Source organism: Oryzias latipes, chromosome 12, assembly GCF_002234675.1.
Source record: "Oryzias latipes chromosome 12, ASM223467v1".
NCBI lineage: Eukaryota > Metazoa > Chordata > Actinopteri > Beloniformes > Adrianichthyidae > Oryzias > Oryzias latipes.
Genome location: NC_019870.2, coordinates 17,540,976 through 17,568,560, shown reverse-complemented (window position 1 = coordinate 17,568,560; position 27,585 = coordinate 17,540,976). Strand labels below are relative to the sequence as shown.

At 39.7% G+C, this 27,585-nt stretch overlaps 1 protein-coding gene across 1 annotated transcript in view; it reads left to right on the top strand.

Annotated features, from left to right (window-relative positions):
- The window catches only part of LOC105355263 (matrix metalloproteinase-17), a 119,862-nt gene that overhangs the window by 81,473 nt on the left and 10,804 nt on the right, over window positions 1-27,585 (top strand). Inside the window, exons 5-9 of the mRNA XM_023960393.1 lie at window positions 8,667-8,843; window positions 10,140-10,242; window positions 17,103-17,185; window positions 17,677-17,829; window positions 21,095-21,352. Coding sequence (XP_023816161.1) covers window positions 8,667-8,843; window positions 10,140-10,242; window positions 17,103-17,185; window positions 17,677-17,829; window positions 21,095-21,352 — 774 coding nt within the window. The remainder of the gene's footprint in view (window positions 1-8,666; window positions 8,844-10,139; window positions 10,243-17,102; window positions 17,186-17,676; window positions 17,830-21,094; window positions 21,353-27,585) is intronic.

Sequence of the window (27,585 nt, the reverse complement as noted above, 5' to 3'; positions counted from 1 at the left end):
ATGCGTTGTGAAGTATTTGTAAAATTGAACGGACTCATGACATAAAAGTGTTGCCTTTACGCTGCACTCTAGACATTAGTGAGGTGGGAGTACTGGACCCTTTCTGACTATATGCAAATGTCCCCTCATAGGGTATGCACGTTATATGTAAGTGCCTGTAGAAGGCCTGTAGGATGCCCACATTAACTACGCTGTGATTGTCTAATGTCCTCATTTCCAACAGACAGGCCACACGCAAGGGACGCCCACTTATAGATTGAACAGCACTAACGGGCCCTTTATGCAGTTTGGGAGGGAGGGTTGGAAAAAAAAATCCCTACCATATGCCTGCGTCACACCGTCTTCACCCTTGCTTATCATTACGTGTTAAGTGACCTTTGACCTTTAAGTGTGCATGACTGTTTTCTCTCTACGGACTCACCGAGCAGTCTACAGTCTTAAAATTTCATGCGGGTCACCTGTGCGTCCAGTTTAGATTTGCCAATCTTTCACCCACAGACTGCCCTTATCCAACCATAAGGGCAGTTCGAGATTATGAGGCATTAGGAGACAAAAGGCAGTGTTGTCCACACAACAATCTTTTTACATGTATTCTAAAGGGATTTAGATATTCACTACATGTTTGTTTAAGTTCGGAGGAGTCTTTTCAGCAGTTCTCTGAGATGCTCCATATGTTTAAGGCTTGATTACTGCATTACTGCTGGTGCCAAACTACATGAACCAAAAACATGCACAATTTAGTATTTGTTTGTTTTTGTCTTGTTGTTCCTCTAAATAAAAAGAAACAATATTGTCCAAAATATTATGACTAGGATAAAAATGAGTATTAAAACTATTCATTTGTAAAAGTAAAATTCTTGGCTGCTTGTGCATCTGTATCTTCCTGAATGGAAATCTACAAAACGTCTTTTTTTTACATGTTGGTGCTTCAAGTTTTTTTGTAAAACAATCACAGTTGTTTTAAACAGGCTCCCTTGTGAGCGCCATTATGCTTTTGCTCTAAAAAACAGAAATTAAAATGAACACGTTTAAAAAAATCAACCCTTTTAGAAGAGAAGCGCTGTCACTGGAACAGAAAGGCTTATCTTGTAAACCCCTTTTTTTGCTCAGTTGCTTGAATGTGAAAAGCTACTTTGAAAAAAAGAATCAATTCAACTGAACAACACAAACCTCACGAGAACGTTGTATTTATTTTTACAGCTTAACTTGAATCTAATTTCCATTCACGTCTTATCAAAGTTTGAACTTTTGAAACAATCTTTTTCCTGCGTTCAAGGTGATAAAGTCCAATAAACAGCCTTAAATGTAAAAAAAACTAAATTTTGAACATCCAAAAAAAAAACAATGTAAAGCTTCCTGACACTAAAAAAATGCATGTACATTTCAGAATAACACAAAGACCCCTGCTATAAAACACGAGTTGATTAATGGTTATAAAGCTGTTTATGTGCAACAGAGAGAAGAGAGAAGAGAGAGAAGTCATATCTACTGGTGCACCAGCTTTACCTGATTACCTACAAGCTGCATGAAAGCAGAGCTGGAGCTCACTGTGGTACCAAAGCCTCAGGAGCTTCAGCTGAACCCAACTGCACAGCTGAAAGTGTTGCTTCAAAAAAAAAGCAAGAGAAGACATTTATCAAGGGAAATGGGTATGGAAGTCAGAAAAAACTGGAACAACAATGAAAAATACTGGTCTTTCTTAGTGAGAAATTGCAAACAAAAAAAAAGTCTAGGTGTCAGAGGAGACAGTTGCATGTGCTCGGAAACAGAAGGAAACCCTGGCAAATCCAAAGTCAATCACAGAATGGGAGAAAGAGTTTTTGAGACCTCCAAGATAGCTTCAAGAACAGTCTAACTCAGGGGTGGGCAATTCCAGGCCTCGAGGGCGGGTGTGTCTGCATGATTTCCAGATAGTCTTGCCCTACTCATGGCTGATTACCTGGTTCAGGTGTGTCCAGCCAATTAGAACATGCCAGAGCAGGGTATGCTGGAAAACATGCAGGAATGCGGCCCTCAGTGCCCACCTCTGGTCTAACTGTATTAGTTGTAAGTAGGTTTCAGATTTAACTGTGAAGAGAAGACTTTGAGCTGTAAGTTCGATAGGAAGAGTTCCATTGTTGTTGAAAAAAACACGTAAATTGACGAGATTTTTTTTCGCGTGCATTTACGACTTAAAATCTCGTAATTTAACAGTTATGACTTTCTTTCTCGTAAATTTACAACTTAAAAGTCGTAATTTTAGAAAAAGACAAGGAGCATTAGATGCACATGTCTCTATGTGGAGAGCTGGGTGAATTTATATTTTTAGACAAACGTATATGTGTAAGAAATTACATTTTTTAGTAAGAAAACACCCGAATCTAGTACAAATATCACATAGCTTTCAGGAGCGCCGAATAGTTTGAAACTGAGTTGTTTTTTCCGCCGGTAGGAAAAAAAAGTCCTCATTTTCTCTTTTTCCACCATTTCCGTTGTGCTGCGTTTTATGCCGTTGTGCTTGGGGAATGCCGTTGCGTTGTTCATTTTGTATGTAGTGTGAGCCCTGTTGGCCACCGTATGAATGGCCTTGCAAGAAAATAGATTTTTTTCAAAAAATCTGAATTGAGCATTAAGCCCTGTAGTGTGAACGTAGCCTAATACTTTTTAATGAAAAGCTAAAGACGTTAGAGAGATCTAAAAATCGACCAGTAGTGTAGGTCATTTATTGGACTTTAAACCGGGGCTTCCATCCATTTCCATCCTTTTGAGGGTCATTGGCTCAAAGCCTAACCCAGCTACATTTGGGCAAAGGTGGGGTACTCCCTGTACAGGTCGTCAGTCTGTTCCTAGGCTCAAAAGAGCCTTGTAAAATAAATGTTTTTAATTTTGTTGTTCAAATGTGTAAAACTGAGTCAAATGTGTTGCTAGGAAACTGTTAAAGTTATTTTTCCCTTACCTTGTTATTATCTGTCCCTCTGTGTTTTTAAAGATTGTGGTGCAGGGGAAAACGAAATTGCAGAGGAAAATGCTATTTTAATATTTAAAAGAAAATGTCATTGTTGTTGGGGGCAGACTTTTTCCCTTCGTGGATAATCAAAGGGGTTATTTTAAAGCACAGTTATGAGTTTGTTGGTGTCTTGTTTTTGCCACATCAAAAACTAATCAACAATGCTGAAGTGAACAAATCAAAACCAACAAAAAAAGTTTGGCTTTATAACTTATTATTTAAGCCCAAAACGTATACTGTAATAGGTAATTCAGGTACTGGTAGTTGACATAAAGAGGATATATTAAGGATACAACTTGAGTCTGAATGTGTCTGGTAGACGTGTCAACCAAGGAATAATCTCATAAACCAGAGGTTTCCAAACTTTTTCAGGCCACGGACCAGTTTAATGTCTGGGAGTATTTTCACAGAACACAGCTGAAGTGAGTGTCTGATTTGTTTAGGTTTTTTTTTTAGTGTCCAGTTTTTCCTAACCTTTGTGGGTAAGGTTTATTTTTATTCTCTCTGAAATATCTGCAGCTGTTTTGAACTTTATTTGTACACAAGATTATGTGTGGGGACCGTTAAAATTTGATCTAGATCTTCCCATAACCCATTACTGCTAAATGGGACGCTAAAATTCCGACTCCAACATCAGTCTCATCCCACTTTAAGGTGCGATGCATAAATACAAAAAAGGGTTACCAAAATTGATATTTTCTAAATACAATCATAAAAGTGAATCCACCATTTGAACAATTTTATTAGCAGCATCCTTGTAACATTGCACTGCTGGTTGCTGAATATTATGCACTATTATTATGGTCTGTGGGAACAACTGTCCGTATTTGGAATAAAAACTCTCGTTTTTGGTCTGTTGAATGCAGATTTATTTTATTTTGAAGTCGAAGGTTCTTCTTCTGTTTCCTCACAGGATCTTTTCTCCAAAAAGAAACTTTTCAAATCCGTTTGTTTTTTGTTGACTTTGTTTCAATTTAGTGGTCGGCACAGCAGCTTTCAGAAGCAGATGGATTTTTGAAATGACAGAGGGACTTGACAAGCGTCAAGAATGAGTGGAATGTAGAGAATCAGCAGTTTTCCAAAATAAAATTTCCTTCAGAATCAGATTATAAAGAAAACATGAAAAACATAGGCTGTTTTTTTTCTTTTCTCTGCAGCTCGGTACAACAGTCTCCGTACCAGTACAGTTGGGGACCACTGCTTTAAAGGACTCATTATTTCTGCTGTGTGGAATCAAAGGAGGTCTGGCATTCTGAGCCCATTTGGTACCAATAACGTTTATTCCTATGAAAAAGTGACTGTTTGTTTTAGCCACAGCGCCATCAGGTTTCTGGCTAAAATATTTGCATGTAGTTATTTCTGTCACAAAATGGGGAGACGGTTTGTTCCAAATGCAGCAGGTTCTATTAGCACAGGTAAAAGGCCACTAAGCTAAATCAGGGTCAGGCAGGCACGGGTCAATAACGAGCATGGGAGAATCAGAGAAGAAACAGGAGTAGTCAGGATCCAGGCGAGATTCGGGGCAGGCAGCAGGCAAACAGTCAGAGATAAAACAGGGTCAGGAAATCAGAAGATCGGTTCCCGCCGATGACCAGAGGGGGAGCTCTGACTTCTGTCAAGTTTTTTGTATGAAAACAAACAAAAATCTACTTAAAGTGAACTTTTTCAAATTTTTACAGATTGACTTGATTTTGGTGGTAGGAGAAAATCACCTGCAGGTTCTCAAGTCACTTTAGTTAGGTTGAGAAGCCCACATGGTCTGTTCTCAGCAGTTTGCAATAAAAGTATTTGGTTCAGTGTATATCTATACCTTGTTGGTTACTGGTGAATCTTAAAAAACACAGATTAACCTCTTTAAATGTAAGCTGCTCTTCATCTCTCCCCCCATGTTTAGGCTTTCCTTCCTTTAGCTCTCTGTCCGCAGGCGTTCCACTACACCAACTCTGTCAGCTGTGTGTGGACTGTAAATACAATGACACGGTAGATCCTCTTCGCTGAGCCGCAGTTCCTTCACGCCATCTTTCCTTTGTTCACCTGCGCCATGTGCTCGGGTAGATTAGAGTTGGCCTTTGTCTCCCGGATACCCCAGGTGAATCCTGTAAGTCTGACTCCGTTCCCTAAACTAAGTCTAACCCCAAGTAGACCGATTCCAGCCAAGCCACCAAGGAACATAAAGCCAGCTCAATGTGACATGCCCGCTCCCCCATTTATTTGCAAATCTCAGCCTCTAAGCTCAAGGTTTTTGTCTCACTCCAGAGTCACACCAGCAAGTTTTCAAGCCTTTTCTTTCTTGTTTTGACTGAGCATGAAAGGAAGTTGTTTGAATGGCCTGAAGCTTCTTTAGATGTCATTCCACGCTCAGATTCTGACTGGCAGCTCAGGTACTCAGGCAGTATTACCTTGGTTATCACACAACACCACATTCCCAATGGCACCCAAAGCTCTGTAAGCTGTCTCTCATGCTGATAGACTCGCAACTTATCCAAACGATTCAAAACTTGAATGAAAAGGCTAAATAATGTATTATATTTTTCAAAAAATGTGTATTGCTGTTAGGAATGTACTGTGAAGGATGCTGTGGAATTAGAGAGTATACATGTCACGTTAAAAGAACAGTTTACACAAAAAACAAGTATACACAACTTTGTTTTAGCCTCAAAAGCACGTCCACATGCTTTAGTCTGAATGACAGCTTTAATTCTGAAAAAAGGTTGCTTTTATTTGAAATTGCCCCTTTTTTTCCTGTCGTAAATCAGCTAGATGTTTCCAAAGTCTAAAAGTTGCAGCAGGGTATTCCCTGGAAAGGTCGCCATCCCATACTTGGTCCATTTCTTCTAAGGTCTAAGATTAGTTATTTCTCTGTCCACAATCCATATTTCCACAGTGTGATGGCTCCCAGCCCAGATCCTTCTAAACCCACAGAGTTCACCATCATCAGTGGATGAGGATAAAAAGAGTTTTTTTTGTGTGTTTTTTTTACACTGTCAAGTTTTTATTGGCATTGCTGAATGTGGTTCCAGGCACAGAGTGTTAAAAAAGGGTTCTCAAAGGAGGACTTCTCCATTGTGGTTGTATTAGATACTGACGGCTCTTGATGCACTGCCACCTGAGAGGCGGCGGATCACCGGGGTGCAGCTTTTGGCCCTCACCTCCTCCCATTCAATTCCCCCGGCGTATTTCGTTGTTGAATGGGATGTTGTTCACATTGATTTCAATCTGCTTTTTAAAAAACATTCAAGTTATTTCAGTGATCATTGTGGGTTGTTCGCTTTTTTTTTCCGTTTGTTTTTTTACAGATAGGTTCCAAAAATGTTGCCCATGTGTGTATTTACTGGCAAAACAAACTGTGTTGAAAATTTTCAAACTGTAAAAGTTTATCTAACTTCTACTGTTTTCCTTTTTCTCAGATTCATAATATGGTGCTGGTCCCCAGCCCGGATAAAATACATTCTTGTGTCAGGAAGGGCATCCAGTGTAAAATTCTCTGCTAAATACAATCATAAAAGTGAATCTGCTAAAACAACTGTGTAGTTACAGTTGTTGCTCAGAGCAGATGTTGATTCCTAAAATGGGAAAAAGCCACAAAGGTTCATGCACACAATAAATTCTTGTAAGGATTGAGCGCTTCAGTTGCATTCTTGTTTTGTTTTTTTTCCTCTGTCAGTCACATCAAGTTTAGGTTGTCAATCATCCACAGCTGTCTTGATTTGTGTTAATGATCTTCAGTGTATATAAGCGTCTGGTTTTCTGTTCTTCCTGGTCAGCTCGTCTGCTTTGTCGCCTTTTTGTTTCTCTGTGGTCTTTGTCATGTTTAAGTTGGTCTACTAAATGTTTACGTTTTAGTAGTGATGGCGGAATGATGTCCCATAAAGCACTGAAGCATTCCAATTGCTTGACTCTGGAGCTGATGCTCCAAAGTGCTTCATTTGCTCCACTGCGCCCCCAAGTGGACAAAACATTTTAAACAGGCAAAGTGATAATGAAACCATCATGATTCTGTGGTACTGAAAGAGAGATTAATATGGAACAAATGAAGGATTAAATATGTGAATGTTTGTGATATCAACATAAATTATGACTACATACTACACATACTACATACAACCCTTGTGCTATCCTATGGGGTCAAGATGACCATTGACGTGTTCTCCCTACTATGATAAAGGTGGAGAGGGTTTTATGTAATCCAAGGACACCAGTGAAGATCACAAATCATTGAAGAAAAAAGGTTCAGAGCACTGTCTTGTGGGTCTAGATGACCCAACTCCCAACGTTAAAGTGCCTAGGATAGCACAAGGGTTAACATGGATTTTCTTTTCATGATACATTGGTCAGATTGAAAGAACAAGTAGGAACACGTTGGACGTGGGCGTGTGATGTCATTGTGCTTGTGTAACAATCAGGACAGCAAAACAGGGGCAACAGTTTCTCCTAAATCTCCAAACTGACCGCAACTCTCCATCAAACACCTACATTTTGAACCAAGCCGGAGGGATTCATATCAACTTTAAAAACAAAGGCATGCATGGATCCATTTGTCTACAAGTCAATGCATCAGAGTGGAGCATCGACTTGCTTCAGTAAAAAATCCAAAACCACTTCCGTAACCCTTGTGCTATCCTAGGCACTTTGACATTGGGAGTTGGGTCATCTAGACCCACTAGACAGTGCTCTGAACCTTTTTTCTTTAATGATTTGTGAACCTCACTGGTCTCCATGGATTACATGAAATCCTTCCACCTTTATCCACCTTTGTCATGGTAGGAAGAACACGTCAATGTAAGGGTGGGGTCATCTAAGATAGCACAAGGGTTAATCAGTTACCTGGAACAGTTGGGGAGCGAGGCTGTAGACGTCATCATTTTCATCTCCTCCCCTAAATGACGCAAGGCTCGATATGCTCAAAACGCCCCCTCCATTACTCTTCATACCTCTTGAAGCATCGAACATCACATCACTAATTAGGTTTCTGACACAATCCTGGTCTTCTACACTTCAGGTTGTGTCCCATCACTTCCTGATAATTCTGGTTTAATTGAGTGAAGATGAGACTTTTATGCTCTTTAACAGACCTTTAAATCTGAAGTCTTCTGGATCCTGATTTCCGACTGCAAAGAATAAAATCATTGAGTGCATTATTGTATCAGGAAATGCATTGAATTTGACTCTGATTTCTGTAATCTCTTTCAAATTAATTTGAGAAAGGCAATAATTAGAACATTTATTGAAAGCAAGTTTAGGTTTGGATCCACATGAGAATCCCAGTCGGTAGTGATTCTCAACTGGAAAGCACATTGACCTAACCATAAATAACTACATTAATGTGCCGTTTTACTTCATTTTAATTTAGAAGTTGCAAACCATTTTAAAAAATCAATTTACTTTATTTTAAGTTAACACTTGCTAAACAAGCGCTAAGGCAAGTGATAAAGCAAAACTTTAAGGTACCAAATAAATTCAAATGTCATTGGTTTAAAATTAAATGCATTTCTGTTTTTTTAGGATGAATTATCTGATGCTAATGAAAAAGGAAAGATTTAGTCTAAAGTTACACAGTCCATCCACCCCTGCACTGTGTCTGTACCACATTTGAACATGTCACACTCTCAGCTGACAGAAGCAGATGCTGGCCACACCTCTAACAGCCTCTTTTTCCTGCATTTTGTTTTATCTCTCCCAGACTCTCACGGGATGGATCTGTTCGCAGTGGCAGTCCACGAGTTCGGTCACGCCATCGGCCTCGTGCACACCTCCGCCATGGAGTCCATCATGAGACCCTATTACCAGGGTCCAGTGGGAGACCCTCTGAAATATGACCTGCCCTACGAGGACAAAGTGCGAGTCTGGCAGCTCTACGGTACGGGAGATTCAGCTTTTGTTTTTTTATGTGGAGGTGACAGAAAGAAAAAGGAAAACGCATTTCAACTCCAAAATGTAGTCAGAAGACTTACAAAACATGTGATGCTACGTTCACACCGGGCACGTGACGCATGATCTAGAACATGCTAAATACAAACTGGACAAGAAGGAAAAGGCTTCTTCTTCATTTTCTTTTTCTACTGTTTACTGTCCGCCACCCACAGTTGGAAGAGGCGTGGCAGGAAATGTAGCAAATCTTGCTCCCACCTTTTTCTTTCACAGCTCCATTCCGATATATATGAAAGACTTGATGTCTTCATAATATTTTTTTAAACGTCATTTTCTAGAACATAGTTTCTGAAGAGCGGCAGTAGTACTTCATTTGAAGAACCGCAATTATTCATTTCTCTTCCATGATCAATTTTCAAATGGGTTGCCTTTTCCATGAACTAAAAGAGGCGCACTCCATAAGTCACTAGCAGGACCCTGATTGGTCTAAGTTCGACCTGGTTTAACGTACAACGGCGTTCAACGGTGTTTTGTACTTACAGCCAGAAAAAACAGTCGTAGAGACTTGCGTAGCAATGCGTGAACACAAGAGTTTTTAAAATTGATGCTCAAATCCTGCGTTTACGTGCGTTTACACAGACTTCACATTGAAAGTGGTTGCTTGAACGCTTGTTGCCGAAGGCGATATGAACGTATTCTGAGTGGTGAAGGAACAGTTGTTCACCATGCAATGAGTTGTGGGATTGAAAAAAACGTTTCTTAGCTCATTCTAAATCCCAACACAGAAACTTCTCTCATTAAAAGTAACGTACCTTCTGGACTTGCCCTCAACCTGACTCATGATCTTTGGCTGTCATTATAAAGTCTCCCACCTTGCTGGTGGAAATAGCTGTTTATTGGTGACAGTTCCGCAGAATGAAGGTTCCTCATGCAGGAAGCAGCGATTGATGAGCTCTGTAGAGCATGGATATTGATTTAATGAAAACATGGATGGAGTTAATAGGACCTTGTTACGGCAGGTGACCTTATCGCACCTCGCCTTCACACAGGAAGTTGCAGCGTGAAAAACGTCAAAGTGAGTGATGAACAGAAGGAGTGTGTACTGCAGGCTTAAATGAGGGATTGCGATGAGAATTAATCGGGATCCCACCGAGGTGCTGTGGACTGAAGTTTGTGAGTCAGATGTGAAATAGGGAAAAAGGGGGGAAGAAAAACAACTAGAACCGCCGAATGTGTTGTGTAACAAGTTGGCTTCGTTAACTGATTGTTGCGTTTTGTCCTGCAGGAGTGAGAGACACGGTGTCCCACACAAACCAGCCGGGCAACCCCTCGCAGACAGCTGAGCCTCCTGTCCTGCTGGACCTTCCGGAAAACAAATCCACTCTTCTGTAAGTGAAGGAATATATTCAGGATTGCTCGGAATCTGGAAATCCAGCTCAACCCCGTCACCAATCCTTCTGTTCTCAAATTGAACACAGAGACGTTGCATCACCCGTCTTGTTGGCTGCAGCAAATGTTCCCCAACCTTGCAGCATTCAGTCAGTAAACCCTCATCATCATAACACTGAGGTTTGGACTGGGGAGGAATGCCAATAAAAAGTCACGGCATGGTTGTGGTTGTGAGCGTGCAACCAGTTCAGGAAAAGTGCAGCTGCTTTGTCAGTGCAGACGTGCATGTCAAATTTAACAAAATCAAAATGAGAGGGAAAAAAACCAACAGTCAGCTGTGCTGCAGCTGAGGCTAAGGTGGTGCAGATGTCATTATTCAGAAGAAAAAGATCTGAGATTAAATCCTGTCATGTGTGAAAAACTGTAAAAAGCAGATCTTTGTAAAAGTGTGATATTTAAAAAAAAAGTAAAACATCAGCAGAGTTTAACTTTTACCAGTTTAATTTCATTTGAGTGCTTGTTGTAATCAATAAAAAGAGTTACACACATGAGCCTTAAAGACACACTGGTGAAAATTGTGTTTTTAACATGTTCTTGTAGCATTTTTCTGTTGATGGAGGACAAGTTTAAAGAAAACTCAGTTTAAACTACTTTTCTGAGTATTTCTTTTTTCAAATCATTGTGAATCAGGAGCAGAAGAAAAAATGCCACAAGCTCCCTGCTCCATTCTGATGTATTGACTTGCAGACGAGTAATTCCATGGATGTCTTTCTTTTCCTCCAACATTTCTCGTCAATTTTGTTGCACGGCTAATGTTAGCTCGGGGTTGTTAGTGGCTTTAAAACAAACGGATGATGGGAAGTGGAGACAGGCTTACTCTGCACCAACAATTCCACCCACAACTCTGTTAATTTCTTCTTCTTTTTTTTTTACTTGTACTTCCCAACAACTGAGCAAACAGATGAAAGCTGAAGGCTTTTTGTGTTGGACAGGTTTTACTGTGTGTATTGGTACAAACCCCTTTTTTTTGTTTTTCTAATTATTTTTAATTTATTTATTACATTTTTTATATATTTTTTCTTTCACATTTTCATACAGAGGAAAGGGAGAGGGGAAACTTGTGAAGGGGGGGGGGGGGGTAGAAGACAAAAAAGAGAGAGGGGGAGAAAGGTCAAGGGGATGCAAGTGCTGTAAATTTCTGTGGTAAATTTCTAATGAACTACTGTGGCTCTGCAGAAACTATGTCCCAGAAAACGATTTTGGTTAAAAATTGTAAAATCATAATTAAAAAACAAAACAAAAAAAACACCATAATTTGTTTTACAATACATCAAGAGATGAGTGGGACTTTCAGTAACATGATGCTTCTACATTTCATGCCCTGTTGCCGCTTTTATTATTTTAACCCTTGTGCTATCTTAGACCCTTACATTGAAGTGTTCTCCCTACCATGACAAAGGTGGATAAAGGTGGAAAGATTTCATGTAATCCATGGACACCAGTGAGGTTCACAAATCAATGAAGAAAAAAGGTTCAGAGCACTGTCTAGTGGGTCTAGATGACCCAACTCCCAATGGTAAAGTGCCTAGGATAGCACAAGGGTTAAAAATAGAAAAATGCCCCCATTTAATAATCAAAATGATTTCTTTGGATTGTTTCTTTAATTCTCTTTAATTTTTCTTTCCCCTTTGTCCTTTCTAAGGTTGATTTAAAGTTCTGTGATTCAAGAGCAACAAAATTAGCCGAGAGTGAGATTGGGAGTCTGCCCATCTAATTAAGTAATTCCCTTAAGAGGGCCGGGCAGCTAACAGCCTCTAGTTTTTGGAGGTTTTCAAGCATAATTAAACCAAGTTTTGTCCATTTTTTTTTTCTGTGTCCAGTGTAGACTGAAACCGCTCTGCTTTTACCTCAAAGCAAACCCTCAAGAGATCCATTAACAAAAATGTCCAAACATGTTTTCTTAGGGAAGTCTGTAATGCTTTGCGGTCTCACAGAGAGCACATTAGCAGTTAGTCTCTGAACAGGAGAGTTGAGAAGTAGCCAAACAGGCAGTTAGTTTAAAAGTTAACCAGCTTCACTCTAGACTTTAAGACCATCTCTGGCTTAATTAATACATTTGCGCTAACCCTTTTAGACGATGACATGGGAGAAGGCCAGATTAGTCCTGACAATTGGAGCACTAGGCATAGATGTACTTTTAATTGAGCCCTGAATAGACACCCTTGTTGGTAATATAAGGCCTGGCGGGCTCCCACTCGCAGCCCCTGCTTCATTATTGGCAGGCAAGCCACGTCAGGCTCCTACATCACTTAAAGACCACTGTGATGAAGATTTCACTGTGACTTTCTGATAAGTTTGACTTTTTTTAATTAGCATACCATCCCTAATTCATGCACATTTGTATAATTCCCATCACCCTTCTATTGACATACTTTCCCGTTACCAGTGCAACAAAAATGGCGAGCAATTTCAGAGCTATGAAGTAAGTTTGGACTTCAACAGTGCCCTGCTTGAAGCCTAAATTGTCAGCTGACGTTCACCGCCATATTGGCTCGAGTTAACTCAGCCTAACTAAGACATTCCAAATATGGGGAAAAGGGGAGGACGGAATGAAGTTGTTTTTTTCTCTTTTGTTTTTGTTTACGCCTTGTCCGCCACTCGGTCCCTCCAGGCTAACGCTAACCGCTTTAACTAAAGTCTCCAACAAGGCAACACAGCAGTGGGCTAATATTCACATCATCAATCTTTTTCGGTAAGTACTTTTACACATAATATGTAAGGCGGTGCTTCACATGTTTTCCTGTATTTTAATACGAACAGTCCCTTCTAATTTTTAACAAGTTCGAAAATGTTATTTATGTGCAGCTCATATGTCATATCTTAATATAATATCTTAGTGTAGCCTTTATATACACGTTTTTTAAACGTTTATTGGTTAACGTGTAAAATGTAATTTCTTTCTCTAAGTAAAACTGTTGGTAAATGATCATTTCTTCCACTGACAGTCCAAAGAAAAGTAAATACTGAAATTTTCTTTGAAAGATAAATTCATTTTCTTAAAGTCCCTCTATGACATTTTCTTTATATAAAAACGTTCCCGTGATTATGAATTTTTTAGCCAAAATCCCACGACCTCACTGTCTTTAGAAAGCAATATGTCATGTTTATCTGAAGGCTTTACAGGGGTGTGGCCATTGGTGCTGAGCTGAGTAGCCCCGCCCCTGATCCCGCCTTTCTGATGATGATACCTGTGTTTATCATCATCAGGGCACAAACGACACCGACTGAGTCTCTATTTTCAAAACGTTATCTTTAGCGATAAACAGTGTAAAATGTTTGGTTTTAAATCGACACTTTTTGATCAATGTGTGAAATGACAAAAATAAAATAAAATAAAAAAGGAAATAAAATGACAGAAAGTGACTATTCGCACTTAATTTTCCAAACATGTGCTGAACTTTTGTCTTGGCCGCACGGATCCAGATGAAAGTTTAATTTTAGGATTACGGGTTAGGCTTAAGTTATGTACGCTCTCACCAAATGCGATTCGCGTGGCAGAGGCTGCCAGTTTTAATGTCGAGTCAATGGTGCAGACGGGATCTGAGATCCGGCGATTTGAGTGGCGGGTGCGGTGCAATTTGGTACCCTGTCTGAAGTTTCTGAACACAATCGCCCAACAGTAGCTGCGATGGATACTGTTGGGCGAAGGCAGGGTCACCAATCCCAATCTCCATGCCTGTTGCTTTATAATATTTTTCTTATTTTCATCGGGACAATAATAAAAAATCTCCCTTGATTTTATGGTTGTTTTCATTTTTACCCTCTCTGGTTAATGCAGGACAGCAAGCCTTCAAACACAAATGCAGAGAACAACTTTAGGACTTAAATTTAATTTTAATTATGTGCGGCCAACAACAAAATCCAGCCTTGGACGCACTCAAAATGCGTGCGTGAATTGCTGCAATGTGCCATCTTCTCTTCTGCTGCACCTGAGCCTGTGCACGCTGGGCGGGGCAGATCGGGGAGCTTGTGCAAAGCACATGCGCTCCTGGGTCGTTGTGACATCACAACAGCCCATCAATAAAACTGAGCGTCTTTGCAATAGTTTGATTGACCGCAATTTAAAAGAAGAAATACTCAGACTTGCAATAATGAAATGATTTTTTATTACATTTGTTCTCTTTCATAAGAAAAATGCCTTACACATACATGTCAAAAAAATTTAAAAAAAAACTTGATTTTCATCAGAGGGGGACTTTAAAAGATTTGTGTAAAGATATTTACATATGTATTTTGAGCATTAACAAGATTAAATCATTTTCATTGTGTATTTTTAACAAATCTTTGCAAAAACAGCACTTGCATTATTTATTGATTAAAATGAATTGTTTTTCTTACAATTACAGTCTGGAGGTGAAGATCATGTCTGTCGGGCATCAGAAAGTGAAGCTGAACAGTTATAGCGATTTGGGATCCACATTTCCTGGGCGGACTGTGGTGGAGAGGCCTTTTACCTTTTTTTACTTTTAAGCCAACAAGGAAGAGCAGCTTCAGATTTTCTCACTGTAGCGGACGTGAACGCCCGATGTCAGGAGTGTGGAACTGGTCAGCAGGCCAAAAGAGGACGTCCAGCAGCTACACTGCTCACCTTGGCACAAATGTTTTATTTTTTTACATTTCTTACTGAAAACTTTTTTTCTGAGGGTAGATAGGCACTCTTTCGGATAATTTATTAGGTACTTAAAATGTGAAAAATAGACAGGGTTTTTATAGACGATGCTTTTTAACTATTAAATTGTTCACAAAAGTGTTTCCTCTTTTATTAATTTTAGATTCAAATTACTTTTTACCCTGCATTATTGAAAAGCAATCCCATAACACCTTTGCTCTGTGGCCAACAGCCATCATGTCAGGTGACTGTTTAAAGAAGTCCGTACTTTCTTTAAATGAAGGTTAAAATGTACTGAATTGTCGGAAATTCTTGTGATGTTTTGAATAATTGAATGTGTTTTAAAAATAAATACATATTATTCAGACCTGACTTTGACCCATAATTCCTTTTGTTTTTCGTGCATATTAAAACATCAATATGATTAAAACAGAAGAGACTGGTCACTCAAATGTGTTAAACTTTCTTCTTTTTATAATCACACACTTTAGCAGGAGTCTTCTACAGATTTCACAAACCTTTTTTTCTGCCTTAAAATGTAAACGTTGGATTGTATAAGCCCATTCAACACGACAAGACGCAGGCAAAACATTAAGCATGTACAATGTTGTTCAAAATGAAATGCTTAAATTAAATTAAATGTTCATGTAGAAGGAAACTCTGAAAGTTTTCTGTATGTGTTCTTCATAGTTTTACTGAAATCTGGATCATCTGTGTGATGCCAGTCGCTTTACATAAAGAGATTCAGGTGTTACTGTAGCATATCTGAATCCTGTTTTTATATATCATGACTTTGATAAAAGAAAAGAAAATGAAAATACAGATAATTAAAGATATTTATATATTTTGAAAATAATTAGATTGAATTAGAATTAACAGGAACGACCAAAATATAAATATGTTTTTTATGGTTAAAAAGTGTCAAATATAAAGTGAAAACGGTAACAGAGGACTCCCAGAGTACAGTTCAGTACAGTTTACAGCCCGACAGCAGAACACAACCCAAAATATGGATTAGAAGCTAAAGCTAACACAGATCAAACAAGCTAAGCACCCGAGTTCTGATCCCAGAATCCACGGCGATCATCATCAGTCATTCTTCTTCCTGGGAACCGTTTTTTTTAACTGTCCTTCACTATTTTTTACTTCAACAACATCAACACAAAAACATACAGAAACGGGTGACCCTGCAAAAAGAAGCATAATCCGGTATACCTTCACTGTAATGCATATTGCGAAAAGAGAAATTAGAGTTAGCAAGAAAACAATTGCATCTAGAACCATCTAGAAGGGGCTCCGTGTCTATTTGCACATCATTTTCCAAATTCGTGTGGCCAACCCTGATCTTTTTTCTGGGCCGAATGGACCCAGAAGAAGAGTCGAGGTTAGGATGACAGTTGCAGTTCCTGAGCGTGGCTGTTTGTGCAGCTCACCACTCTTCCGAGGGATGGTTCAAATGCAGAGAACCCATTTCACACACCTATAAGCGTGACAGATAATGTGTAGTTTCATTTTCAATACGTACGGCCAATGCAGCAAGGCGCATCCTGGCTGCACATATGATGTGGGGCCAACATGAATTTCTATCACTCTTTGTGCACGTCGCACGTAAATACAAACAAATAACATCGGACCAAAAGAAAGGTAGAAAAAAATTCACTCCCTAAAGAGTGTTCCTAAATCTAATATGTAACCATTGATAAAATTAAAAGCCTACGCACCAGACATTAGAGGGCTTTGTTTGAGGGGTGAAAACGCTCACTCTAAGCACCAGCCTCTCTGGTCAGTTGTGGTACTGCAACATTTTGTTACTTCCTGTTTGGCTTCACCTCCCACCGGCTAGAGTTACTGCTTCATCTAGACGTCTACAAGTGGATACATCAGAATAGAGTGAAGCAGTTTGCCGTAGTAGCTTCTACATCACAGCTACAAACTTTTTTCTGCAGCATTTTTTCGTCTGCTCCTGATTCACAATTAAACTAGACTCAGAAATGCAATTTTAAGCTTCATATCTTTTCATATGTCCTTTATCATCAGAAAAATGCCACTAGAAAAATATGTTTTTCATTGGAGTGGGTCTTTAAAAAATGTTAAGTAATGAATTAGAACAATGTTTGGGAGGTAAAAGTCTTTGGTCTTTTTTTTTTCATACTTATCCTCACTTTATAAGATTTGTTTGATGTCTCTCAGGCTGACAGGAGACGTTCCAGACAGATGCACCAGTCACTTTGATGCCGTGGCCCAGATTCGAGGGGAGGCCTTCTTTTTCAAAGGTACAGTAGCAGAAAGGGAGAAAGTGCATTGTGGGGAAAATAGCAAGGGCTAAGCTAAGGAGGAGATTGAAGAGGGGGAAGCCACCCATAGATACTCAAATGAGACATCAGACTTTCATGCTCACCCCCTGAAAGAGTGACCCCCGAGCTTTCCTCCATATATATATATATATATGTAGTGTGGATCAGTAGTGTATGCTGACATCCCCACAGATGGTCCAGTTGGAGCCTTTTTGAATATTTTATGCAGCTCATGGACTTTCCACGTCAATGGTCACATTGTAGCTCTTGGGTTTTTCTGAAGAAGGAATGAAGGAGGGGAATTTTGTTTTGACCATGGAGTTGTGTGTTCCTGCCACGAATTTTATGTCCCCTCCCTCTGGCATTTCTGTAATGTTACAGATCAGACACACACATTTCTAAGGAACGTGTTTGCTGATGATGTTCAGTTTGCAGAGGGACAAACCCTTTGTTTGTTCTGTTGCTCGTAGGGAAGTATTTCTGGAGACTAACAAGAGAAAAGCACCTGGTATCTCTGCGTCCTGCTCAGATCCACCGCTTCTGGAGAGGCCTCCCTACCAACCTTGACAGCGTGGATGCCGTCTACGAGAGGCCCGGAGACCACAAAATTGTATTTTTCAAAGGTAAAGTATTAAAGCAGTTGTTCCAGTGTTTAAAAGTCACACCAAACAATTTTTCTTAGCTTGGATATGTCTGAATTGCCTCCCTACTCTCTAACTACCAAAAAAACTATATTATCTAGTGCACTTGATTTTAAAAGCAAAGACACCACGCTCACAATAGCAAATATTACATCAGTGATTTTCTGAAGACCAGCCAACCATTTTCTTAACCTGCTATGTCCCTTTTGGGGTCACAGAGAAGCTATAGCCCGTGCCGACTACGGGCTACACCCTGGTCAGGTCGCCAGTCAGTTTCAGATTTCCTGAAGTAAAAACCTAATAAATATAAACATTTCACAAATACTTTTAAATCAAACTATTGTGTTCTGATAATAAAACCTTGGATGGTTTATAAGAAATATATTTGAATCATTGTTTTCACCTGAAAAATCGTTCAATCGTGGTCTATTTTCTTTCTTTTTTGGGTCATTTTAAATCATTACAATGACCAACTGCAACAGAGTCATTGGGATGGCAAAGCACAACAGGAGCTGTTGGAGGTGCTGTAGGCCTTCCTCAACAATAGAAGAAGACATCCAAACTTACTGCATGTGGTGCGTTCAAGAAACGCGCTTCACACTGTTTTATGAACGCAAATCCGGCCAGTTGTGTACACACCAGACCGCCGTCACACAAGCAAGTAGCAACAAGAAGACAATTCTTCTTCTTTTGTGTATTTACTGTTTATTAGCCCTCGTCTGCCATCTACAATAGGTAGAGACTCAGTACGCTGTCAAAGTTTTCACAGCTCTGTTCCTATAGGAATCAGGAATCAGGAAACTTTATTGTCATTTTATCATGATAAAACGAAATTAGGCTCTCTGGTCCCGGGCCAGCCGTTTACATTCAGACATAAATAAATATAGTATCAATAATGATATCAGTCTGTTACGGAGTATTGCACATAAGTATTTTTCAATTGCACAGTATGTTATGTTAAGCATTGCACAGCCCTGTGATATTGCACTTGGGAATTAGCTTGTTGTCCATGGAGAGGGGGGGGGTTGCAGTGATCAACCGGAGTTCAGCAGTCTGACTGCTTCAGGAAAGAAACTGTTCCTCAGTCTGGTGGTCCTGCTGTTTGTCTTGGAATTGTTATTAATCTGACTGGACACAAACCACAATTATTAATGTCTCCATCGTGATCATGTTTACTACGGTTGGTATTTCAGTGTTTTGAAGCGGACACCACCAACACTTCACTACTAAATCCACGTCCCCCAATTGGTCGCAGTGCTGTATTGCTATAAAGTTAGACCAGTTGAACTGTGGGTAGAGCTCACGACCAGACTTAAAAACATGCGTGATCACGGGCGTTCTGGACGCAGAAGCCCAAAATTCTGGAAATATTACGCCATTGACTATAGACTGGGGATGAGCCAGTGCACTCCATGACTGCAACACTTCCACAGAGCATCCTTAACGTGTTTCTAAAAGGAATAAGACCTCTGTCAATGGATGAAGAGGATAGATGTAAAGACTTGATTGGGGTGCTACAATCTAGTGAGCATCCCTGCACACTGGTGTTTTGCAAAGACTTCTGGGAAATATCTAGAGCACTGGATATTGGAATTGTGCATTCATAGAGGTGTAATTCAAAATGTACTATATAGTGCACTAAGCAGTGAGTAATGGAGGAATTTGGACACAACCCCTTGTCTTTCCTTTAAAATTTTAACAAGTACTATCATGAATTTAACAGTTTAATGTCATTCCTCCCTGCAGCTGAAGTCTTGTGTTCCTGTGAGGTGTGTAGTCAGGACCTCTAAAGGAGAGTGTACTTGAGTGTGCAGTTTTAAGTATCACTCAGAGGCCTTTCATCGGCAAAAATACTTGGGAGACTGCCGTAGTGGGTTTTGTCAGGGGTGGGGACAAATGGTGCGGTGTGGAGTGTGATGGGGAAAGGAAAACTCTTTGTCCTGATTATTAATTTCAGAAAAAATGAAAATTGCAGGTATAAAGCAACCTGTCCATCCGGGTTAAATAGGTTTGGAGGTCTTCCTGGCTGCTCACCTTTGCCTTTTCTTTGATGGAGACTATTTTTAGAGGCTTGGCTGTCTGCTGTGAGGTGTTGCCTAGTTTTCCTACAGTGGACAGAAAGCAGCAGACCCACACACTGAGGTTCCAACAAAACTGTGGAAAGGACTCATTTTAGACATAAGGTGTGTTCACAGCCGACACACAACTTCCGTTTGGTGAATCCCTCCAGTGTGCAGCTGTAACCCTTGAGCTATCCTAGGGATTTTAACATTGGGAGTTGGGTCATCTAAACCCACTAGATTTGTGATCTTCACTGGTGTCCATGGATTACATGAAATCTTTCCACCTTTGTCATGGTAGGGAGAACACGTCAAAGGTGGGGTCATCTAAGATAACACAAGGGTTAAAGAGAGCTGTGGAGTCAATTTTACTTTGTGCAGCTCACAATAATGGACTCAGGGTTTGGTTGGAAAAAGATAGAGAGGAAGTGTAAAGAGAACGTGCCAGATTTTCATAATAAAACCTACATTGGGATATTCTGTTTAATATACAGGAGCGATTGCACAAGCTTAGCTATGGCAAATGTAATAGTTTGTTTTTCATTTTCCCTGCAGATCATCTTATTTTTCTTCAATTTGCCAAACAAAATATCCCAGTGAGATCAACAAAATGTGTTTTTTTACATTTTTATTAGAATCCTTTCAGTTCTTAGTGTTAAAGGCATCACCCATTATTTTTAAAACATTAACTTTTGATATTTTTATTTACATCACTGTTACACAATAGAAATGTGTTAATTGCACAGTGGAAAACTTTTTTAGGCATCACTTTTGGAACATGCGCGTTCTTTTACAGTACAGAATGTACAGTATATTTAAGTGGGTACTTACAGAGTAATTTACATGGTACTTTTTTGTGCCTACTCGGTGATTACATGATACTTGCTGCTTTTTATGTGGTACTATTTGGTTTATACTTATGTGGTACCAACTGGGTATCTATGTTGAACACACTGGGTTTTTAAATAGTACCTACTTAAAATGTTGTGTAAATGTCTTTTGTAGTACTTACCACATGTAAGAACAAGGTAAGTACAAATAGAGTACTTTGAATTTAAGTGTCCCACTATATTTAGAACATTTTTGCAAAATGTTTACAATTTTAGGTTATATGGCCAAAACAAATACTTTGTATCCATGAACAAAAACACAAATGTAACACAAAACCTTTCTGTGCTCCATTTTAGGTCTGAAGTACTGGGTATTTAAAGACAATATCGTGGAGGAGGGTTATCCTCGACCAATCAGTGACTTTGGTCTTCCCGTGGAGGCTGTGGATGCTGCCTTTGTTTGGCTCCACAATGACAAAACGTACTTCTTTAAGGACAACCGCTTCTGGCGCTATGACGACCACCTGAGACGTATGGACCTGGGCTACCCCAAAGACAGCATCCTCTGGAAAGGACTGCCATCTGAACTGGATGACGCCATGAGGTGGTCTGACGGTGAGCGATGCTTGATTCCCTGCCCTCTGCTTATAAAAAATGTTTTTTTTTTTGTAAGTTAACAAGTTCAAACATATTTCATCTTATTCAATAAAAAAAATGTAATTTTTGCACTTGTTTATGTGAACTTTTCACTTGATCTTTTCAAGTGGCAATTTCTTTTTTTCATTTGATTTTCTCACACAGCTAATATTCATGAGTGCAGTTGCAGTATTCAGATAAGAGGCATGTAGAGTGGTGGACAAAATTGTTGGTATCCTTCAGTGAAAGAAAGAAGTCCACAATGCTCACTGAAATGACTTGAAACGTTCAAAAGTAACAATAAATTGATTGAAAATTAAATAATCAAAATCAGCCATTACTTTTGAGTTGTTGATTAACAGAATTATTTAAAAAAAAAACTAATGAAATAGGGCTGGACAAAAATGATGGTACCTCCATTAAAGATTGAGAAATAATTGCCCAGGGGGTCATGATGAACTCAGGTATGTCCTTTAATTGACATCACAGCTGTTTTCAAACCCATAATCAGTCAGTCTGCCTATTTAAAGTGAGTCAAATAGTCACGTTGCTCTTTGGTGAAAAGGTATGTACCACACTGAACATGGACAACAGAAAGCCAAGGAGAGAATTGTCCCAGGACATTAGAAACAAATTATAGACAAACATCGTAAAGGTAAAGGCTATGAAACCATCTCTAAGCAGCTTGAAGTTCCTGTGACGACAGTGGCACACACATCAGAAGTTTAAGACCCACGGGACAGTAGCCAACCTCCCTGGACGTGGCCGGAAGAGGAAAATTGATGTCAAATTGAGGAGACGGATAGTTGGAACTGTTTCCAAAGAGCCCAGAACAACTTCCAAAGACATTAAAGGTGAACTCCTAGATCAAGGTACATCAGCGTCAAATCACATCATTCGTCGTTGTTTGAGCCAGAGTGGACTTCATGGGAGACGACCAAGGAGGAACCCACTGTTGAAAGGAAATCATAAAAAAGCCAGACTGGAATTTGCAAAAATGCATTCTGGGAAAATGTCCTTTGGACAGATGAGACAAAACTGGAGCTTTTTGGTAAGGCACATCAGCTCTATGTTCATAGACTAAAAATGAAGCATACAACCAAAAGAACACTGTCCCTACTGTGAAACATGGAGGAGGCTCAGTTCTGTTTTGGGGCTGATTTGCTGCATCTGGCACAGGCTGTCTTGAAGTTGTGGAAGGTAAAATGAAATCTCCAGATTATCAAGGCATTCTGGATAGAAATGTGCTGCCTAGTGTCAGAAAGCTTGGTCTCAGTCGCAGGTCATGGGTCTTCCAACAGGACAACGATTCAAAACACAGCCAAAAACCCCCAAGAATGGCTAAGAGAAAAGCGTTGGACTATTCTGAAGTGGCCTTCTATGAGCCCAGATCTGAATCCCATTGAACATCTGTGGAAGGAGCTGAAACATGCCATTTGGAGAAGACACCCGTCAAACCTGAGACAACTGGAGCAGTTTGCTCATAAGGAGTGGGCCAAAATACCTGTGGACAGGTGCAGAAGGCTCATTGACAAATACAGAAACCGTTTCATTGCAGTGATGGCCTCCAAAGGTTGTGTAACAAAATATTAAGTTATGGGTACAATCATTTTTGTCCAGGCCTTTTTCATTAGTTTTTTTTTTTTTTAATAATTCTGTTATTCAATAACTCAAAAATAACGGCTGATTTTGATTATTTAATTTTCTATAATTTTAATTTATTGTTACTTTTGACTGTTTCAAGTCATTTCAGTAAGCATTGTGGACTTTCTTTCTTTAACTGAGGGGTACCAACAATTTTCTCCACCACTGTATGTATTCGTTTGTATGTGTGTGTCAGTAAACTTTTTTAAAAACTCTTTTGACACAGCACAGTAGTCTGCGTCCAATTCAGTCTCAAACACATTTAAATCCTGGAGTTCCCCCAGTTTCACCTCACTGTTTGGCCTTACTGTACGAACTCAGTATGAAGGTCAAAATGTCACCTCCGTCAGAGCAAAGCAGCTACAGTCATCTGAAACTCAGAGGAACAAAAGAATCCAGTAAAAGAGAGACGTTTTTGCTCTGAGGCATGAAGATCTTGATGGTGCTGGATAGAGTTTTAGGATCTGACACATCCCGATAACAGTGGGCACCTGGCTCAAAAATTTCCATTCATTCTTCCTCTGAGCTGGCATGTCATGAACTCTCCCTGCAGGGCATTTGCATAGAAGAAAGCTGTTCTCCTGTCAGGAGTTTAGTGGTGTGTGTTCTGTCTGCTGAGCTTTCATGCTCTCAGGCTTTTGATGAGTCGAACTTTGTGTGTGCATCGACGTGTGTGAGACCATTCAGTCGCACACATATCACTTAGCTTCACTCCCGGCTGTTACCGCCACTAAGCCAGGAGAGCTGAACCTGCGGGGATGAACTGCATTTACAGAACAGTGAGCCACTGAACTCTGGGAATTTTTAGATGCATTAGATAGAAAAGAGGTTATAAAAACGAAACTAAATGACAACAGTGAGGTGAACAGATGAAGATAAGTGAGGAGTGTTCTCCCTCTGTTGTGAGGGTGTTCAGAAATATTATTTTAGCTTTAGAGAACCCAAAATTTGTTTTAGATATATACCATAATAACTTTGTTTCCATGGTAAGTTCTCATTAAAGACCCAGCCTAAAAATAAAATTGTTTTTTTGTATTTTTAACAAGTTCTTATGGCATTTTTTTCATGGTGGGGGGCATTTATAAGGAGAATTACGTTTAAAGTTGCATTCTGAGTATTTCTGTATTAAAATCGTTGTAAGTCCGTCTGAAAACGCTTGTAGCTTACATGTAGATGCTACTACAGCAAGCCACAAGCTTCCTGCTCTGCTCCATTCTGATGCATCTACTTGCAGACAAATTGATCCATGATTGTTGTTGTTTTCTTCATCCAGTCTCTGCTTCAGCTGGTCCCGGATGTTCTTTTTAGGGTTCAGGTCAGCGATCATTGCCGGACATACAACATGAGACGCTCTGGCTTTCTGAAATCCAGCTGTAAAACCTCTGTGTAACAGAAAGTTGGTCTGGCAGAATTGGTGGATGATGATGACGTCTCAAGGGTAAGAACATGCAGTGACGGGCCACCAAACGGTTTTGCACTGACTGGTGATGCCGGTCCGAAGTGTTGTACCTCCTCCCCCAAAGCGAACCATGTGGACCATGTTGACCTTGGCGTATTGCTCACCTCACCTTCTCCAGCAGCTTTGATGACTATCATTTCTGCGCAAGGTGATCCGGCACTCATCAGTGAACTGGGCAGTAGAGCATTGTTGCATTGTCCAGGTCACATGGTCTCTTACTTAACTAGCAAACATTCACAACGGTGTCTTGGTGTCAGTGGGGTCACCTTCAGCGGTTGTCTGGTCTTCAAGTCAAAGCGGTGGATTCGGTTGTGAATGGTTTGTCTGGAAACCCTAGTGCCCCCCACGTCTGGTAAACGGGCTTACAGCTGTGTGGCATTTCCAAAACCATGTCTTGAGCGCAGAGGTCCTTTGGTACTGGTCATGGTTGTAGTCGGTCACTTGTGGGGCTCCATGTCTGGGTCTTCTAGAATTTTTTGCTTTTGGTTCCAAAAAGTAAGACACACTGTACACAGTGAGACCATTGTGTGGAAAATCCAAAGTGAGGCGTGTCTATCACCCCAGTGCAATGACCTCCCTTACCCCAAAAATCTGTGAAGTAAAACACTGTTTATACGGCATCCACAGAGTTTTTCACAGTATCCTTAACTTATTGTGGGTGGTGTATGTGGTGTGATATCTAGATCAACATGACTCAATCGCACTCTGAACTCATAGGATACCAAACCCTTGAATCAACTGATCCAGCCAATTGCTGAAGAACAAGCAGGACTGGAGATCTCGTAGACCAGGTTTCAAGACCAATCACATGGCCTTTGGGTTTTTATGCACTTTAACCCTTGTGCTATCCTAGGCACTAGACACACTAGACAGTGTGCTGAATCTTTTTTCTTTAATGATTTGTTACTGTTTGTTGTTGCAGCATTGCTCCTTTCTGTAAAAGTAAACAGACCGTTGTAACCCTTGTGCTATCTTAGATGACCCCACCCTTACATTGACGTGTTCTCCCTACCATTACAAAGGTGGATAAAGGTGGAAAGATTTCATGTAATCCATGGACACCAGTGAAGATCACAAATCATTAAAGAAAAAAGGTTCAGCGCACTGTCTAGTGGGTCTAGATGACCCAACTCCCAATGTTAAAGTGCCTAGGATAGCACAAGGGTTAATGGCTTAATACAGCCTGAAACAGCCTGTGAGCTCTGACGAGTTGCTTTGAAGAAAGAAAATTCTACAAAAAAAATGAATATTATCAGCCACAACTCCACTGCTATTAAATGTAGAACAAAATTATAGGGAAAAGATGCTTTCTCTAGCAGTAAGGGGTTAGAAAAGGTCAAAAGGAGCTAATATGCGTCTTTGTAGATCTAGAGAAAGCTGATAACAAGATACAGAAAGGAGCTTTGGCTAACACAAATCATAGCTGTTAATTCTGACGATCTTTTTAAATGCTTTTCATTGTGACATGGCATGGCAAACAGCTCAATTGATTTAAATATAATGATTTCTAAACAAAACTAAAAACAAAACAAGCAAAAAACACAGTTGTAGCACAAATTGTATGTCTTATCAAGTTTAGTAAAAAAAAAAATTTTAAATGATCAAAGATAAATGCAAAATATCACCTGATCACATCTGTTTGCTCAATATTTATGCATAAATAGCATTTATTATTTATTGATTGGTTTGGTTTTTTTGTGCCTCTGTAAATCTCGGCTCATTCGTCCCACCCGCCTGTAATGTTCTTTTGGATCATTCCGTGAGACCCAGATGCTTTCATTATGTTGCCATGGTGAGAAAAGGGGTAAAAAGAGAGGGCAATTAGCTTTAATACTCATCAGTATTGTCTAAAAAGCCCTACTTTTAAGGTAAAATGTGTACGGCACACACTTTTACTAGTGGCCTGTAATTATAGGACTGAAACATGACTGCAGTGCAAAATCAAGAGTATGTGAAAGTATGACATCAGTAGAAAAAACAACAAAACAGGTGATTGCATTGAAGACAGCCTTGCTTAAAAAAAACTCAATATGAATTGGAATCCTTTTTTAATGTATTTTTCAGTATAATCTGAGAGGATGTTTTATTCCGTAACTCTTCAACCATTTTCACGATCAACTCAAATCAACTGATTCTGACGCTTAGAAGGGGCTTTTCTTATTGACTTTGCACAAATACAATGCACAAATGTTGCAGCCCAAAGCCACTCTCCTCCATGACAGAATCTGCTGATTTACGTTGATTGCGTAAACACTTCACTTCCGTAAAGTGTTGCATATCAGCTCAAAGCTGCCATTAGAATCCCCTGGAATTGCGCTAATTGCGTAAGCGGTTAAAGAGTTACAAAAAAATGTCAACACTGGAGCCAAATCTGCGGTGTAAAATGGTTAAAAGATTTTTTGTTTTACCCAGAATCCCACGTTTCAAAAAGCATTAAACAGTTGTCGACGTGCAGTGATATTTAGTGATGTTTCAGTGTAAAGGAAGGTTATTACAGTCAATCATGATGCTTGTTTCATGTTTTTGTGTGATCAAACAGAACTTCACATTAACTAAGAAAGCAAGAAGTCTTTGCAGAAAATGTATTATTGATCATTTTCAGTCCAGCCCACAGTTTTATGTTACTTTTTATGCTGTTATTTCTTAAAGCCAATGCACTTCTGTGTTTGTGTACAGCCTTTTACTAAAATTAAGATCTCTGAATCTTTCCAAGCAGAGCTCATTTGAATGTTTGGACACAGAAAGTAAGCACTGATTAAAATGTTTTTCTGACATTTGCATAACCTGTGACTCATGTACAGCATCTAAAGGAAGGAGTTTTAAAACTCAGGACTAGCTGTTCTGAAATCTTTGCACCACCTTCTAACATTTCACAGCTGCACCCTTTAGGGGTGTCCAAATCCATCCATCCGTCTCATCCTCTCCTCTACACACCAACCACCCCCAGGTCCTCTTTAGCTTCATCCATGAACATCCTCTTTGGTTTTCCTCTTGGACTTTTTTTTTAATCTAAACCGACAACATGGCTGTTTTTGCCACAGTCTTCTACACCATCTATCCATAGAACCCACTGAATCCCTTTTGGGGTCACAGGGGCTCTCTGACTCAA